General features: G+C 38.1%; 1 protein-coding gene across 1 annotated transcript; it reads left to right on the top strand.

Annotated features, from left to right (window-relative positions):
- Window positions 1–1,289: 1,289 nt before the first annotated feature.
- Window positions 1,290–17,693, top strand: eif4a3 (eukaryotic translation initiation factor 4A3). The gene is made up of 12 exons (XM_028433845.1): window positions 1,290–1,571; window positions 8,015–8,087; window positions 11,344–11,410; window positions 11,495–11,557; window positions 11,627–11,759; window positions 13,451–13,531; window positions 13,612–13,753; window positions 13,829–13,967; window positions 16,561–16,676; window positions 16,771–16,878; window positions 16,948–17,075; window positions 17,555–17,693. Exons 1-12 carry the CDS (start codon window positions 1,424–1,426, stop codon window positions 17,569–17,571), a joined length of 1,215 nt encoding a protein of 404 aa, XP_028289646.1. The 5' UTR covers window positions 1,290–1,423; the 3' UTR covers window positions 17,572–17,693.
- The last annotated feature ends 281 nt before the right edge of the window (window positions 17,694–17,974 follow it).

Consider the following 17,974-nt stretch of genomic DNA (forward strand, 5'->3'; position numbering starts at 1 on the left):
AATCAGAGGGCGTCTCCAAATTAGTTTAAGTTATTCTCTTTAAATTTCTCCACAAAATATAAGGAAAACAAACACTAGATTATATAAATTCATTTGGCGTTATAAAATTCACTATATAAATAAAGCACAACTTGTTAAAGACTATGACAAAGGAGGATTAAAAACCACTGACTTTGAGTCAATGGTTGGTGTCTTTAGAATTAATTGAATATAATATATTTTCTTGCTAATCCTGATTCACTTTGGTTTAATATCCCCAAAAACATTTTTGATCAAGTAGGGGGGTTCGAATTTTTTTTTTTTTTTTTTGATTGCCTTTGAAATTGTCTGATATCTGAATACCATAAACAAATTCTCCACTTTTGGAAAATTACATTTACTCATAACTTTACTCCCCATGGCTCCACCTTGTGGAACAATAGAGACATTACATCTAATAGAAAAACGTTCAATCAGAGCTGGTACAAACATATCATTTTTATCTCTGACATTCGATAACCAAGGTCATTTTCGAAGTTTCATGGCTTTACAGACTAAATTTAATATTCAGAATTCAATCAGAGAGTACAATAAAGTTTGCAAAGAAATACCTGTCGCCTCATTAAATGTAATTTAAAACTATTTACAATATTCTGACAAATAACATATTTTCTTTTGTGACATAACTAAACACTTTTGGCAAGAATTGATAAATTGGTTAAAAATCAGAATAGATAAAATTGCACAATTGCAGTTGGAATCAGTGCTTTTTGGAAACAAAAAATTGCCAAAGCTTTGTAATATAATCATAATTATGGGTAAATACCACTTGCACAAAAACAAATGGCAAAACAAAATTCCATCCCTAACAGTATTTCAAATTGAACTTAAAGCCTAGTTTGCTTCTCTATCATTATTTAAAATATCATCGAAAGATATTAAGAATTACTATTATATATATTATATAATAGTAATTCTCAATATCTTATCGTCACTATACTTTTCTCTCTATCTTTTTTCCTCTGTGGCATCCAGTGTGGTGAGCTAAATAGAAATTTCATTGTGCAGGGAAACATGTTTCTTTTTATTATATTTGTTGCTGTGACTTGCCTTGCTGAATGTTTTTTTTAATTAATTAATTTTATTTACTTTTCATTTCTACTATGTGTGTGTACGTATAGATAAAACGAGAGTTTTGTATGATTGTTTGTATATTGCAAAAAAAAAGAAAAAGGAAAAAAGTCAAAACTATTTGAGTCTGTTACAAACTTCCGTTGTCGCAACTCCGCTTGTAGTATTTTGACGTGACGTCACACCTCGTGTCGCCTCTTGGTGACGTCATCGGTGCGACACGTGCGCCGCTCTTTTCTTCCTGGTGTGTTAGCCGTTAGCTTAACGCTCCGACGCTTCAAGCCATTTAAACCTACATCGGACCGCGTGAACCATGGCCGCCGCTCCACAGAGGAAGAGGCTCCTCCGGGACGAGGACATGACCAAAGTGGAGTTTGAGACCAGCGAAGAGGTGGACGTCACCCCGACCTTTGACACGATGGGGCTGAGGGAGGACCTGCTCCGCGGCATCTACGCCTACGGTAGGCCGGGGATTGACGAGGCCTATGGTGGCTTCGCTGAGCTTTAAACCGCGTATCTGGTTGAATTACAGTCGCGCTTCCAAGGTTTTGACGTATATAATACTGAGTTTTGACACATTAAACCAACGTTTAACAGATTTATCTGGTTATTTTTTTGTTTCCTGCGACCTACACCGCGGTGTTTAGACTCACTGTGGCCCGGGGATCGGCTCGGCCTAGTGGAGGTGCCGCTGAGTCTCTCACCGCGTATGTAGTTACTGGATAAACTACTGATACTCACAAGATAATGCTTAAAACAAGCAGGTGTTACAGTTTTGTTTTACAGTTAAAGTTTGTGTGCGCGCACACACATACTAGTGTTATAGTGTGACTTGTGTGCGCGCGCGTTTGTTTGTCCGTGAGATACTTATATTTCAGTTTAATCATCTTAAGCAGGGGTTAAAAGTCCTTCATAGATAAACTGTTTTTTTTTTTTCCTCAATCTGATTGATTTATTGACAGATTATTCGAATATAAAATAATCGTTAGTTGCAGCTTTACTGACAACACTGAAACACTCTAATTCTCATTCTGGAAAAGTGTTTTTTCATGACGATGATGTGGAGCTGCTGTTTAGATTCCCATAGCTCGTAAAGCTACTGCTTTAAAGACAATGTAAAGCAAATTCTGACATTTTCCAATTAACACATTAAATAGGTCATAGATGTCTTCCTTAAAACGTGTAAAAAGCCATTGCATGTACAGTCTGTGGTGTGCGCGCGCATGCCTTCACTACACAGGATAACAACAACAGCCGGAGCAGCTGTTAGCTTAACATGTCAGCAGTTTTACACAAAAAGAGAGCAAAGGATCGCAATTTGTAATTCCTGTAACGCGGAAATTGGTGGAGCTGCAAACAGAACGCTACCTTATTCACCATTTAATGAACCACCACACTGCTCAGTATGCAGCATTTGAAGCTAGAAATCAAGCTAAAGCTAATGCTATGGGTGCACAGAGCCAGGGGTCCGGTGAGAGCGCTTAATTGTGAAAAGAGCGAAGTTACTACGATGAAAATGATGGAGTTCACGGCTTTGTACATAAATAAAAAACCTTCTGCTAATGTACAAGTGACTGAAGTGTGAGAACAACTAACCTGTCATGTTCATTCTGTCATTACTAGTGCTGTAACGGATCAAAAAAACTCATCACAATTTTGAGTTACAGATTTGATAATTTTTTGAATCAGCAGGAAAGAGAAAAGACAAGACTAATAATTTATTTTGTAGAACACTTAGTGCAAAATTTTTCTGCTCATTAAATGCAAACAACATTTAACTTGAGGTGTCAATCCGATGCTTAAATACAATTTTGAATCATAAAAACAAATTAAAGTGCAATATAAGGCATGACACCTTCATCCTTTAAACAGCTAAGTGTATGGGGGAAAAATTAAGACATGACACCTTTTTAATTATTTAAATTTAAATTAAAAATAGCCAATGTCCACATCATCAAAAAAGAAAGAAAGAAGATCTGAGTTAGTAATTTCAAATTCTTACAATAGTCAAAGAAGGCCAATCCGGACTAGAGCTGGTATTTATTTAATAAGAGCCTAAAAGACATGATGGACGGAGACGTAAAGAGAGAGACTTATTACTCGCGCCCATGCACACAAAGCTGTTCCTTTCTCTATCTCACCGTGTGCGTGTACGCACACACATGCACTGGTACCCTCGCTCTCAGTCATGTGTGTGCGCTCTCAGTCATGCGTGTGCATACACACAAATGGAACAGGCTTCATTGAGGCATTACTAATGACCCGCAGATCATTATAAAAAGTGTTTGGTTTTTTTTTTTTTTTTTTTTGGTCAACCAATCCGCAGACCGAACCGTGGAGAGATTTGTGCAAATCACAGATCAATGATAATCTGTTGCACCACCAGTCATTACCCAATGACTTATATTATTGTTTATATTGGGTAATCAAATATATTTGGCCGAATATTGCAAACAAGCTACATTCGGTCTCGGTGGAGTGAGTTAAAAGCAAGGCTGAATAGTAGCGTGTGACGCAAACAAACATGCAGTGACGCAGTTTCCAACGCACATTTCTTAAGCATTTTATTTGGGGCTTGACACAGAGGCACAGATGGTAATGTTTTTGTCTGTAGAAAACAGTTTTAAGATGTCATATTTTTCTTCATCTTATTTTGAAGCTGAAGTACTGTTACTGACAATTCTGTTCTGGCCTGGGATGTGTTGTGTACCTGTCTAAGTGTATGATGATACAAGCACACACTTAAGATTTACTTGAGCCTTCGTTACATTATTAGTAGGGTTGGGATAAACGATCATTTTTTAAACGATTAATCTAGCGATTATTGTTTTGATGCATCGATTAATCTAACGATTAATGTTTCCCAGTTTGATTCGACGCAATTTAATTATCGATTATCTCCTCATTAATTGACTAAAAGCAATTTATACATGTTGATTTACATATCTAAAATGAAGGAAAAAAACATGAATTCGTTAACATTGCAATATATGTTAATTGGTCTTCAACTTAGAATTCCAAAATAAAGTTCAAGTTCGAATCTAAAACTACAAAACAATGCATTCAGAGTCAGAGGGAGCATTAAAATAAACTTTCCTTTTACCTTAAGAAGTATGTGTGTGTGGAGCAGATCGATTATAAGCTGTATGCCGTTTTGAATGATTAGCAAAGTCCATATTGACAAGTGGAGGTGGAGTACACAAACACACACACGTTTCTGTGTCCATTGCCAAAGTAAACAGAAGTGCATCGCTTCGCTGTAAGACTCTCTCTTTTAACGTGTGTGTGTGTGTGTACAGCAAACATACATTGTGTTTATTTTACAAATCAGGACGGACTACTAGTGTATCACAGTGGTATGTAAATGTGTTCTCTTATCGCGTGTGTGCGCTTGCTGCTGCTGTTTCCTGCTTGTCGCAATTCCGTCCGTCACACCCTATATAAAGGACGAAGGTTGCAGAGAACAGCTACCTTCGACAAACGAGTGCGTCTTCTCTGCCTTGCACTTTTAAAACTTGGAGGACCCACTCGCGTTAGTTATTTTCCGGCGCAGCCACTTTTGATTTGGTCAGATGACGCATCAGCGCACATATTTTGCGTCGACGCATTATCCATCTACTGTGGACTTGTGCCAAAAGGACAATAATTGATTTGTTGTAGGTTTATCCACTTTAATGCACTGTGGGTTTTTTTATTTGAAGGTCTAATATAAATGAAAAACTTTGTGCTTTTTTGAAAAGCAAAGGCTACTGGAATATTTAAAAAATGTCAGAATATTCATTAAACATTTACTTTCTTTAAAAAACATGTCTAAAAATTGATTCTAGGCTATTTATGTACTATTAAAAATAGGGATGTAACGATTCACTCAACTCCCAATACGATTCGATTCACGATACTGGGTTCACGATACGATTCTCTCACGATTCATTTTACAAAATGGGACTGTACTTAAATGACTGAAAAATATTCCTTTATTTTACTACTATTTTCTTTTATTTTTCATTGTCAAAAGAATCCCTTGATAAACTATTCAAACAATGCAATTTAACTACAAATAAATCTTGAATGAAATAAATAAAGGAATAATACAAATGAAGAAGCCTATTCATTTAAATTCTGGTTCCATAGTAAACAATACAAAACTGCATAATAGTTATTTTTCTTTTTAAAAGTGCAACTGAAAATTTATTTTGTGACTTAACAATTGGACCTTAAAAAAACAGTCTGCACTGTATTTGCGTCAGATGTTTGTTTGAACCAGCAGAGGGCGATAGTAACCCAGTGGTCGGTTGGGATGCAGTTAAGTGCAGTGAAGAAGAGATGCTATGCTAGCAGACAGAGTTAATAGAAAAACGTGACTTTTACAGATATTCACGTAATATTACAGATATTCTTTTAGTGCTAAAGGGATAAGGAATCATTTCTGAACGTGTTTAAGAGTAGAAGGTGGCCAGAAAGAAAGCATTAGCAGATTTCGCCCGCGCAATGACTTCTAGATAAAAAAAAGTACTGCGTTTCAATTTTCACAGCAACGTGATACCTTGATACCTATGAATCGATTTTTAACTGCCTTACGATTAATCGTTACATCCCTAATTAAAAAAAATAGTGAAAAACGACTTCAGCTTCAGCCACAAATTTTCATTCTGATGCATCCCTACTATTAGCTTTTGTCCTGTCAGCTGTTGCAAGTTATTTTTAGAATAATATTTTTACATTTAAATGTCTACAAAGCTGCTGTATTTGGACATTTTAAATTTTTGTACCACTAAGAAACCTAAAACTCAGGACACTTTGTGGTTAAAGATGTTTTGTTAGTTTGTCCTGTAGATTATTTTATCTACCCCAAACCCTGTGATTTTCTTTAGTATTAAAACTGTACACTTTATTTTAGTCAAAAAGCTCCAAAGGTCTGCATTGGAACCTGTTGTACATGTTTATTTAGTTTTTAAAATGTGAGAAATGAAAGACTAAAGGAACTGATGATTTAGTAATTTGGACAGCAGTGTTCAAAACTTTTAATTTATAATTGAAATAACTACATGTGCGTACAACACGTTTGTATTGTTTCACAGGTATTGTTGAATTGATGAACATTCAAGAAAATCGGGACAGGCCAAAATTGTATCGGCCGGTCAGGCTTTTAAAAAAATCGGTGATCGGCCAGAAAATTGCAATCGGTGCACCCCTAATTGTGATGTATTTTGTAGGGCGGGGCTTAAGCGGGAGGCAAAACCACAATTGTCTTTGTTTTTCTGAGCACGACTGTCCGCTGGAATCCTATAAAACTTTAATTTATGTCCATTAACATTAGTCCTCCTATTCTGAGACCCAAACACGCAACAAGAGTTGTCAGAATACCAAAACGAGTAACCACAAGGGCTACTTACTTTAATTGTTGAGTCGATTAATTGGTTGATGCCGTCGTGGTCGACCAAGATTTTCATTGGTCGACCAGCAATGTCATCAGTTTCAATATCATAAAAAACAAAAGCAATGCACTTATATAGGCGGGGCTCTACACTAACTATCTCAGTTGGTCACACCCTTTTTTCCTCTTTTTTTTTTTTTCAGCGGAGGTGGAGAGAGTACATCATAGACATACATGCTGATGAATAGTTGACTTAACTGGCGTACCGTAGTTTTGTATGAAGTAAAGATTGACAATGACTCGAGATATTTGCTAAATGTTTTAGTGTCAATATTAAGTTTTTCAATGTACAGGTTAAATATGTATGTTTTGTGTGGCAAGAAATGAGTAATTAGCATGTGTTGATCACATGATCATGTTATCACATTCATGTTACTTTTTGTAGACTTTCAAATACATTAACTAAAAAACAGTAGTGTTGTTTAGCGATTTTGAGAATTTGGGGAACGGGGAGACATCTGTTTTTACAAGTAAATACATTCTCTTGTTTGAATAAGTTCAAGTTGAATGTATGTCAGTGTTTGTTAAATCAGAAGGGATTTGCTTGTAAGACTTTTTTATTTTTTTAATACCCGCTGAACTTGTACAAGGAGCAAAAACCGTAAAAAAAAAAATCACAAACACTAATTTTATTTTTATTTCGACCACTGACATGGGATTTTCATCTAAAAGTTTTGTAAACCAACAAAATAAAATAAATGGCCTAAGCAAATTATCAAACTGGTTCTAAGTATAATTAACATTAAACTAAAGGTCTGACATGTTCTTATAGTCACACAGTCTTTTTACTTTGTTTAACTAAAGTAGTGTAGCATTAGCATTAGCATCACATGCTACATAACAAGGCATCATATCAGTCTAGTGATTTCTATTAGTTATTAAGGTAACACACACATATTAATAAAATCCTACTTTAAACAGTGTTTGAACGCCTCATTTCACACAGTTTATACAATCATATCCTTTACAAGATAAAACGTTACTGCTTTGGTTACATTAGGCCTGGGTGATATGGACCAATATTCATATCTATATATTTTTACTCTAAATGACAATAGGTGATATAAACCATTTATTTTGTATCAATAATTTTACAATAAAAACAATGGATCAAAGTCAGTGGAGCCACAAAGACCCTTTTATTAATCACTAGCAGCACAATAACTACATTTTGACTTTTTCCTTCATTAAGGCTGAAATGTGATTAAATGATGTAGTGATGCTTTTTTCAGGGCAGCTCTGAGTTGTTGAAAGTAGTTTTTAAAGTAAATCACATTCAGGACACTGTCTCTTTAAGAATCTTTCAAATTTGGCTCACTGGTCAATAACACATTTCTGTGGTGTGACAAACTCATAACACATTTATTTCTGCTTTACACGGACTTTAAAGATGACCTGTGGGGATTCGCACTCGCAACCTTCAGAAAACATCCAATGAGCACTTCTCACGTCTTTCGCTCTTTCCTGCAGGATTCGAGAAGCCGTCTGCGATCCAGCAGAGAGCCATCAAACAGATCATCAAGGGCCGTGACGTCATCGCTCAGTGAGTGTGACCTCACTTCCTCCAACACAACCAATCATTGCACACACACACACACACACACACAATGTAGTTTATCACAGGCAGAGGTTACAAAACAGGTCGTCATTCATAACATTATCACAAACAGTGAACAGGGTTCCTGCAGATCCTTAACAAATAGGCTTGGGCGGTATCCATATTTTGATACTGTTATACTGCCTCCCTATTTTACCATGTTATACAGTATTATTGTGCCTAATTATAAATTGACGTAAGACTCAGACAGCATCACCAAACTGTTAACTTCAAGGTGACCATGGGTTCGTAAAGAGCCTTAAAAAGTCTTAAATGTATTGTTTAAATAAAAAGCCTTAAGTATTAGATTGTCTTTAATTCATATCAGATAGGTCTTAAATGTGCTTTAGTCACATCACCACGATAATTTCCAGCGAGCACGAAGTGAACGCTCTTCTCATCTCATTCCATCTCATACACAGCACAACCAAAGAGTTTTTTCTACTGCTTTAGTCACCCAAGGAAATGGTTGGTGGACCAAGACGATGGCACATGTAGTGATTAGTTGACAAAAAAAAAAAGCAGAGGAGAGAGACAGAATTAAGACACGCTTGAAGCATCCACTGTTGAATCAATCCTTTTTCTTCACAAAAACATGGATTATCCTTTTATTTGATATGTGGATTATGTAACTCAAGCCATCTCTCGCACTCACTGTGCACCCGTTTGATGTGCACTTGTTTCCTGGTGTGCTATTCTGATGATGACTAACAGTTGTCTGTTAAGTGTTGGCCTAGTGGTTAAGGACACTGGGCTTGTAATCGGAGGGTTGCCGGTTCAAGCCTCACCGGGGCCGTCACTGTGGGATGTTGAGCAAGTCCCTTAACCCCGAACTGCTCCCCAGGCGCCGCAAAATGGCTGCCGACTGCTCCTCAGGGATGGGTTAAGTGCAGAAGACAAATTCCAATAATGTACTAACATTACATGGCCAATTAAAGGCGAAAGCCCGATTTAATCTAATCTTAATCTTAATAAAAGAGGGCTTACCACTAAAACAAATGTGAATACAGTAGGGCAAAATTTTATTTAGTATGTTCTCCCACTTATAAAGATGAGGTCTGTAATTTTCATCATAGATAAACCTCAACTATGAGACCACATAAGAAAAAAATCCAGAAAATCACATTGTAGGATTTTTAATGAATTAATTGGTAAATTCCTCTGTAAAATAAGTAGTTGGTCATCTACAAACAAGCCAGATTTGTGTCTCTCACAGACCTGTAACTTCTTCTTTAAGAGGCTCCTCCTCCACTCGTTACCTGTATTAATGGAACCTGTTTGAACTGGTTATCAGTATAAAACACACCTGTCCACAACCTCAAACAGTCACACTCCAAACTCCACTATGGCCAAGACCAAAGAGCTGTCAAAGGACACCAGAAACTAAACTGTAGACCTGCACCAGGCTGGGTAGAGTGAGTCTACAATAGGTAAACAGCTTGGTGTGAAGAAATCAACTGTGGGAGCAATTATTAGAAAATGGAAGACATACAAGACACTGATAATCTCCCTCCATCTGGGGCTCCAAGATCTCACCCCGTGGGGTCACAATGATCACAAGAACGGTGAGCAAAAATCTCAGAACCACACGGGGGGACCTAGTGAATGACCTGCAGAGAGCTGGGACCAAAGTAACAAAGTCTACCATCAGTAACACACTACGCCTCCAGGGACTCAAATCCTGCAGTACCAGACGTGTCCCCCTGCTTAAGCCACTACATGTCCAGGCCCGTCTGAAGTTTGATAGAGAACATTTAGATGATCCAGAAGAGGATTGGGTGAATGTCATATGGTCAGATGAAAATAAAATAGAACTTTTAGGTAAAAACTCAACTCATCGTGTTTGGAGGAGAAAGAACGCCATACCTACTGTAAAGCATGGGGGTGGTAACATCATGCTTTCTACAATGTGATTTTCTGGAATTTTTTGTCTCATTTTACCTATGATGAGAATTTCATCTTTTTAAGTGGGAGTACGTACACAATTGGTGGCTGAATAAATACTTTTTTGTCCCGCTATGTCATTTGTATGAGGAAAAAATAGGTTTTAATTGTAGGTTTTCGGTGGGGCACGGATATAAATACCTAATGTCTGTTGAACCCGTCGGTTTCAGTTTGGAGTTCTGGTCAAAGCTTGAATAAGGTTCATATCACAAGTAGTCTGTGTTTAACCACCAAAAACCAAATATTTGTCTCTCTTTTTCCTTCTCCTCATCGTCCTCCACCGGCTCATTCATTCTCTGTCTCTACTGCACACAAACTTTGAGACAAACGTGACCCACGCACACGGGTCAGATTGGAGCTACAAACCGTTCACACTGGAGTCTGATACAGGTCACTTTTTAAATGGTAATGTTAACGGAATAATAAAAAATTGGAATTGAGCGTTAATGCTTGCAGTGTGAACGCATTTAACACCGACTAAACTCCTGACTAGTGCTCCTGGGCGTATATCATGTTTAGGTTTTAAATAAATTATATTTAATATTTAATCATTATCTCCTATATGAGTGCATTGCATTTTTTATATTATTTTTTAAATGACTGTATTGAAACTGATACTGTTTTTATGACACCACGGTATACGGTATTACCGCCCAAGCCTATTAAGAAGTCTTAAAAAGCATTAAATTCATGAATCTAAAAATAATGACGTCATTAAAATGTCTTAAATTAGGGTTTCAAAAGTTATACATTTTAACACAAGTATGATGATTTATGATTGTAATTAATCTGAAGTTTCAAAATAAATGGTAAAATTTATTTTATTATCGCGCAATCACTACAAAGCAATGATGTGGTTTCAGAGGAACTCTGTAGATGTATGTCTAGCTTGTAGCAACTTTCAACAACATGGAGAAATGCAAATTTCATGAAAATTGGCTGTCCAGCAAAGATGGCTTTTCTTAATTTATTTATTTATTTTTTTTGTTTACTTTGGGGTCTGCCAATTGCACGTCTGCACTAGACACTGGAACACATGGACCCGGACCCTAACCCTATGTAATTGATGTGGCATCCCCCCAATTGTGTTTACTAAAATGTTGGTCTTAAATTTTATTTCAAATGGCAATTAAAGGCCTAGAATTTAGTTTGAACCCTGGTGAATAATGAGCTCTGAGTGCTGTTGATCAGCCTGAAATAACAAAATCATCACCAGCATAAACCAGTCTAAGTCCTCTCTGTGCTCGGCTCTGATCAGGTCTCAGTCTGGAACAGGAAAAACAGCCACGTTCTGTGTTTCGGTGCTGCAGTGTTTGGACATCCAGGTGAGAAGCTGTTCTTCTTCTCTGGTGTTTATTAAATGTTGTAGGTTGTGGCACTAACCCCCCCCCCAACTCCTTCTGCTGTAGGTGAGGGAGACGCAGGCGCTGATCCTCGCTCCCACTAGAGAGCTGGCCGGTCAGATTCAGAAGGTAAGCCCCCCCCCCTGTGCATCCCCCGTTTGATGTGAGAGATGGTTTCTGATTGGTGGCTGTGGTCAGGTGCTGCTGGCTCTTGGAGACTACATGAACGTTCAGTGTCACACCTGCATCGGAGGAACCAACGTGGGGGAGGACATCCGTAAACTGGACTATGGTCAGCACGTGGTCGCAGGCACGCCAGGACGCGTGTTTGGTTAGTGTCTGCACACATCTCCCACAATCCTCTGCAGCATAGGCGACGTTACTGCACTGTGTAACGTTCTTGTTAACTTCTGGTAACCTTTGTCACTGATTTATAAAAACTAATACATGTTACAAATCGATGAACTTTTCCTAAAGATGAACAAAGCAACAGTAGGAGCTGGTTCACAAAATTAACTTTTACCAAATTTAGCCAAATGGTTTTTTACCTCGTTCACATTGATGTTGTAAACATCTGGACCAAATGGAGTCAATTCCTGCACATTTATAGATTAATCACTTTCTGTGTTTGAACTGTTCTAATGTTGTTACTCATTTAGTATAAATACAGGAAGACACCATTAATGACCAAACTTCCCTTTACATCATTAAAACTTCTGATATCTGTCAAAGTTACTCATTCTATGGTTGAGCAATAGAAATAGTGAACAAAGTATGCCCCCCTTTACAGATGTAGGGCCCAATAAAATCCACGTTAATGGAGTCGACCAATGAAAACAGAATCTACTGTTGAACGTGGAAATGGACAGAATGGTGATGAAACGTCATCACCGTGACGCAAAGAACGTTTTTTATGGGGAAATTTTCCCAGCGACTGCTCATTAGATGCACCGCCCTATTGTCCTGGAAACCACAAACATTGTCTAAACTGCCAAAAAAAACTACACTAATCATCACTGATTCCTAAATCAGAGCCACCAGTGCCTGTTTAACTTTAATGTGTCTGTGAACCTCCGTCTGTTCCTCATGTAGCGCTGCTGCGCTAGGTGAGAACATGACTCAGCTTTAATCATCTTCACCTGCTCAGAGCGTTTAAACATCTCATCAGAGCTACAGAAGATCTGTGGATAAAGTTGTTGTGGACGAGACCATCAATACCAGTGATTGTAGAGTCTGAAACATCATAGATTATTAGTAACTTCTGATACTGTAAATATTCAGACCCCTAGTGGTGAAATAACTGATGTATCCTTTATGTCCATTTATTTTTGTTTAATCATTATGGTCTGGAATGATGTCATCAGGATCATTTAAATCAGGTTCATTTAAATTAAGTTGATCCAAACTTAATCAATAAACCTGATCAGATTCAGTAAATCATTGATTCCTGCGGAAAAATATGGTGACATTAATGGTGTTCTCATACATATTTATATAACATGAATAATTAAAAAGGAGCAGTCAGAATAATCCATGTAAAACTGATTTTATAGGACCCTACAGTAAATCCTGTGACATGTGATAATCATTTTATTTTTCTTACACTTTTATTTATATTTTTCATTATGCTTCATACATTGTTCATTTGAGATAAATAAATAAATATCAATGCTCTGCGTTGCCAGATACAGCCTGTAATTCCCCTCTAAAACCAACCTGGCAACAGAACACATTCCTCTGTTCAGTTTCAGGCACAGAAAAATAAGGCATCACATTTAAACCATTTTAGCATGTTAGCATTAGTGTTACTTATTGTTATTCATGCTCACATTATTTTTAACTAATGCAGAACAAATGTTCAGCTCATTGTCTCATGGTTAGTGTTCCAATCACACAGCTGGGCAGGGTTTAAAATGTGAGGCGGATTCACTGTTTGGAGGAAAATACATTTTTTATAAACACACACACACACACACATACACACTGCTTGCTGTGAATAATAATAATGATGTGTGTCTGCAGACATGATCCGTCGTAGGAGTCTGAGGACCAGAGCCATTAAGATGCTGGTTTTAGATGAAGCTGATGAGATGCTGAACAAGGGTGAGTCTGAGCCTGCTGTGACATCACAGGGGGACGGGGCTTCACCCACTGACAGCTAGTGTTCTCTGTGGCATTCCCAGGCTTTAAGGAGCAGATCTACGACGTGTACCGGTACCTTCCTCCAGCCACTCAGGTGGTTCTGATCAGTGCCACGCTGCCCCACGAGATCCTGGAGATGACCAACAAGTTCATGACTGATCCAATCAGGATCCTTGTTAAACGGTCAGAGGACAGCTTAGCTTCACCGTTAGCATTACTGTGGAGAATGTGACCAGCTCACTGTGTGTGCGTGTGTAGTGATGAGCTGACTCTGGAGGGGATCAAGCAGTTCTTTGTGGCCGTGGAGAGAGAGGAGTGGAAGTTTGACACCCTGTGTGACCTTTACGATACGCTGACCATCACACAGGCTGTTATCTTCTGTAACACCAAGAGAAAGGTACGCACACATACCGAGACACACGCATAGAGGGACAGAATCAGTGTTGTTACTGTTTCTGCCGGTAGCTTCTGTTTGTTTGTGCTGTTTAGTACAGTAGTTCTCAACCTGTTCAGCCCTATAGCGACCCTCCAAAATAAATGTCCCAGAGAGCGGTGACCCCCACTGTAGCTGAAGGTGGTTGAACACAGACATGAACATTGAAGAACAGTCATGTGGAGACAGGACCATCTATAAGGGGGAATAAAGGGGAGAGATTTTTGGGGTCCATCCATAAAGTCAGTAAAATGATGGTCCATTGTTCTATGAATCTGTGATAACCACATTTATTTATTCATCTGAATAATATCCACTGTTATCCAGGAACGTTTATTATTATTATTATTATAGTCATCTTAAAGATGGAAATCCTGGTTTTAATCATTAATAAAATGGTTCAAAGTGACCAGAAATGTTGGAAAAGGTGGTGAAATGGGATTTTAAAAAACACAGAAATGGTTTAAAAGTTACAAATTAGAGTGGATAAAAACAAACAGAATTAGTGGTAAAATAAGGTTCAAAACTGGCAAATAATGGGAATAACAAATAGTGAATGTGGTTAAATAGGCAAAAATAATCATAATATCTGGTGAAAAGAGGTTAAAAGTGACAATAATGGGTCAACATATGTGTAACAGTGGTGGAAAGGGTTTATAAGTGATGAACGTCTGGAAAGTGTTAACATTGTGCAGAAAATACATTAAAATGTGATGTAGAAGTGTGAGAAATGGGAGAAATGTAGCAAAAATATGACAAAAAGTGATGAAAATATGGTGAGTTTGATGGTTACAGAAAAATGGTCTGAAATTGTTTAAAAAAATATATAGTTTCTTGAAGGCAACTGGCGACCCCCTCCCAGTGTTTTGTGTCCCCAAATAAGGTCCTGGCCCCAAGGTTGAGAACCCCTGCTCTTGTGAAGCCAGTGTGTGAATGAGGGTTAATCACTTGTTCTCCAGCCGTACGTTTACAGCACTTATCATACACAGCGTCGCTTTTAACGTTTTAATGATCAACTTACAGAGTTAACTGCTTTCATTTTGCCTCAATAAGTTAAGGAAGCTTAGCACCGCCTCCCACTGCAGCCGTCTCACTGTAGCGGGAGGGAGGGGCTACTGCCTCTGATCTATAGACTGAAGGACAAAGGAGCTGTCGCTTGAAAAATTCAAATTTTGTCCTTGTTGCTGAAATCACGCAGGTCATGTTGCTTGAGGGGAGATAACTTTAGGTTCTGTCATTTACATTGATTTAATCTTGTCACTGTCACGTAATGACAACAATTCAACACATAAGCAGTCCTGGACGTGTGTGTGTGCATGTTAAGTTATGAATTGTCCCATAGTGCATGTAGTGACAGGTCACCCTAAGATCCATAGATCAGCAGTCAGAGCATGTTTGGGTTCATTGTATTCTTCACTTCATTTAAAGTCTCTTCATAATTTCTCTCTCTGAGCTTTGTTAAATATAAATGTGTGATTGAGGACAGAATGTGACCTGGATTAAAGGTGAGGATGATTGTAGTGAAGCTTCATCTTCATCCATGGACACAGACCTCATGTAGAGGATGTTCTATGTCACAGCTTCTCTCTGTGGTTACATCATCTGTTTATCATCATGAAACCTATCATTGTTTGATGTTTTCTGATCAAATGACAAATATCGTATGAGTCTGTATTATAGCACAATTTATAACAACTCAATAATTAACTTGTTTTATTTACAGTATTAGGTTATGGCAAGTTAGTAGTCCAAAGAGCAAAACACACATACAGTATATATTAGGCATGATCACTGATTCTGTCATGAGGTACACTGCCTCGTCATAGCAACGACACAGAGAAATGTAGAGAGAGAGAGAGAGCTGCAGCAGCGTGGATACAGTAAAAGTCAGCCAGTTTATAATAGAAATATAAACAGAATAAAGTTGTTAAATCACAGCGTTAGGTTTGTTCAGGATTGATTGGTGATCTGGACTCTGAGGCTGATGGAGACGCTTCCATAAGGAGGACGTACAGACGGAGCAGAGATCAGAACATCCTGTATACAGGATGTTCTGATCACAGTTTGTAATAACATAACAGCATGAAGTTACCAAATCACCACGTTGGATTTATTCAGAAGTGATGACGTCTGTATTCTGACTCTCAGTGATTACTCTGTGGTAGTTCACGGTAAGAACAGATGAAGTGGTTTATCAGTGGTTACAGTAAAAATGACCATGAAAAACTGTAAATGTACTGATATGTAGACGTGGAGCAGTGAGGAGGAGACTTCATGTAATAAAGGAAACTTATCAGTTGAAACACAGACATTTCACTGCAACCTAACATGAGTATAGCAGCCCGCCTACCTGCCCGTTTTGATTGGCCAAGTTGTCTGAAGGGCACCCTCATCAGCCAACAGGGTGTGGCCTATGTTACAACGTGGCATTCGTGTGGATTTTTCATTGAAAATTTGTGTGTGTGTGTGTGTGTGTGTGTGTGTGTGTGTGTGTGTGTGTGTGTGTGTGTGTGTGTGTCTGTGTCTGTGTCTGTGTCTGTGTCTGTGTCTGTGTCAGGTGGACTGGCTGACAGAGAAGATGAGAGAAGCAAACTTCACTGTGTCGTCCATGCATGGAGACATGCCTCAGAAAGAGAGAGAGTCCATCATGAAGGAGTTCAGATCAGGAGCCAGGTACCCCCCCCCCCCCACACACACACACACACACACACACACACACACTCCCTCAGTATAACACTCCCTCTCTCTCTCTCTCTGTGTGTGTTAGTCGTGTGCTGATATCCACAGACGTGTGGGCTCGAGGTCTAGACGTTCCACAGGTGTCTCTGATCATCAACTACGACCTCCCCAACAACAGAGAGCTCTACATCCACAGGTAACCTTGGCAACGCCCACAGCTATTAACATGTTCATGTTTGAGTGACCCCTGATTGTCCTCCTTCAGGATTGGTCGGTCTGGGCGTTATGGCCGTAAGGGCGTGGCCATCAACTTTGTGAAGAACGACGACATCCGTATCCTGAGAGACATCGAGCAGTATTATTCTACTCAGATAGACGAGATGCCCATGAACGGTACACACACACACACACACACGTCAGTGACGTGTTGTGACCACTAGGGTTGGGTAGGCAGGGCGTTGCAAATAATAACCACCAAAGACAATTTCATATGTTTCTGCTGGCAAGTGTTAATTGAATACAACTTTATTTGTATAGCACAATTTACAACAAAGTCATCTCAATGCGCTTATCAAAATATAAAATTCATAATAAGAAAGAAAAATAAATACATTCTCTAAATAAATATTTAGAGAAATTAACATTTCACAAATTAAACATTTTAAATGTATCTACTATATTGACGCCCTATAGGTGGAATGTATAGAAATATTATATATATATATATTTTTTTTTTTTACCTATTTCATATTGATTATGTATACATATGTATTTAAATAAGTTATTTATTATAGGGAACATTGAGATGTCCATGAATGCACACACATGCTGCCATTACCATGGTGACACTCATCACTGTTCTCTCTCCTCAGTGGCTGACCTGATCTGATCTGAGCGCTGTGATGTCACAATGGAGCCCCGCCCACTTTACGCCTCCAGTTTTGTTTTAATGTTTTTTTTTTTTACATGTTAAACCTGTTAGGTGTGTTTGTAAATAAACATGAGAATCACTTTGTTTGTTCATGTGACGTCACTTTAATAACAAACCAAAATAAGTGTTACATTTATGAAAGTAATTTATACATATAATATATATGTAATATAAGAGTTACTAATGTGGAAATGTTCATGAGAAGTTTCAGCTCCTCAAACTAAAAGATTTGGGTTTTTTTTTATTCTATTTTGCACATTTTTGTTTTATCTATCTTCTGTCTATAAAGGTGTGTGTGTGTGTGTTCCTCAAATTGAAGAACTGAGCTGAGACTTTCAACATGGCTGCTGCTTGGTTCAAG

Source organism: Gouania willdenowi, chromosome 1 (assembly GCF_900634775.1).
Source record: "Gouania willdenowi chromosome 1, fGouWil2.1, whole genome shotgun sequence".
In the NCBI taxonomy this organism is placed as follows: Eukaryota; Metazoa; Chordata; class Actinopteri; order Blenniiformes; family Gobiesocidae; genus Gouania; species Gouania willdenowi.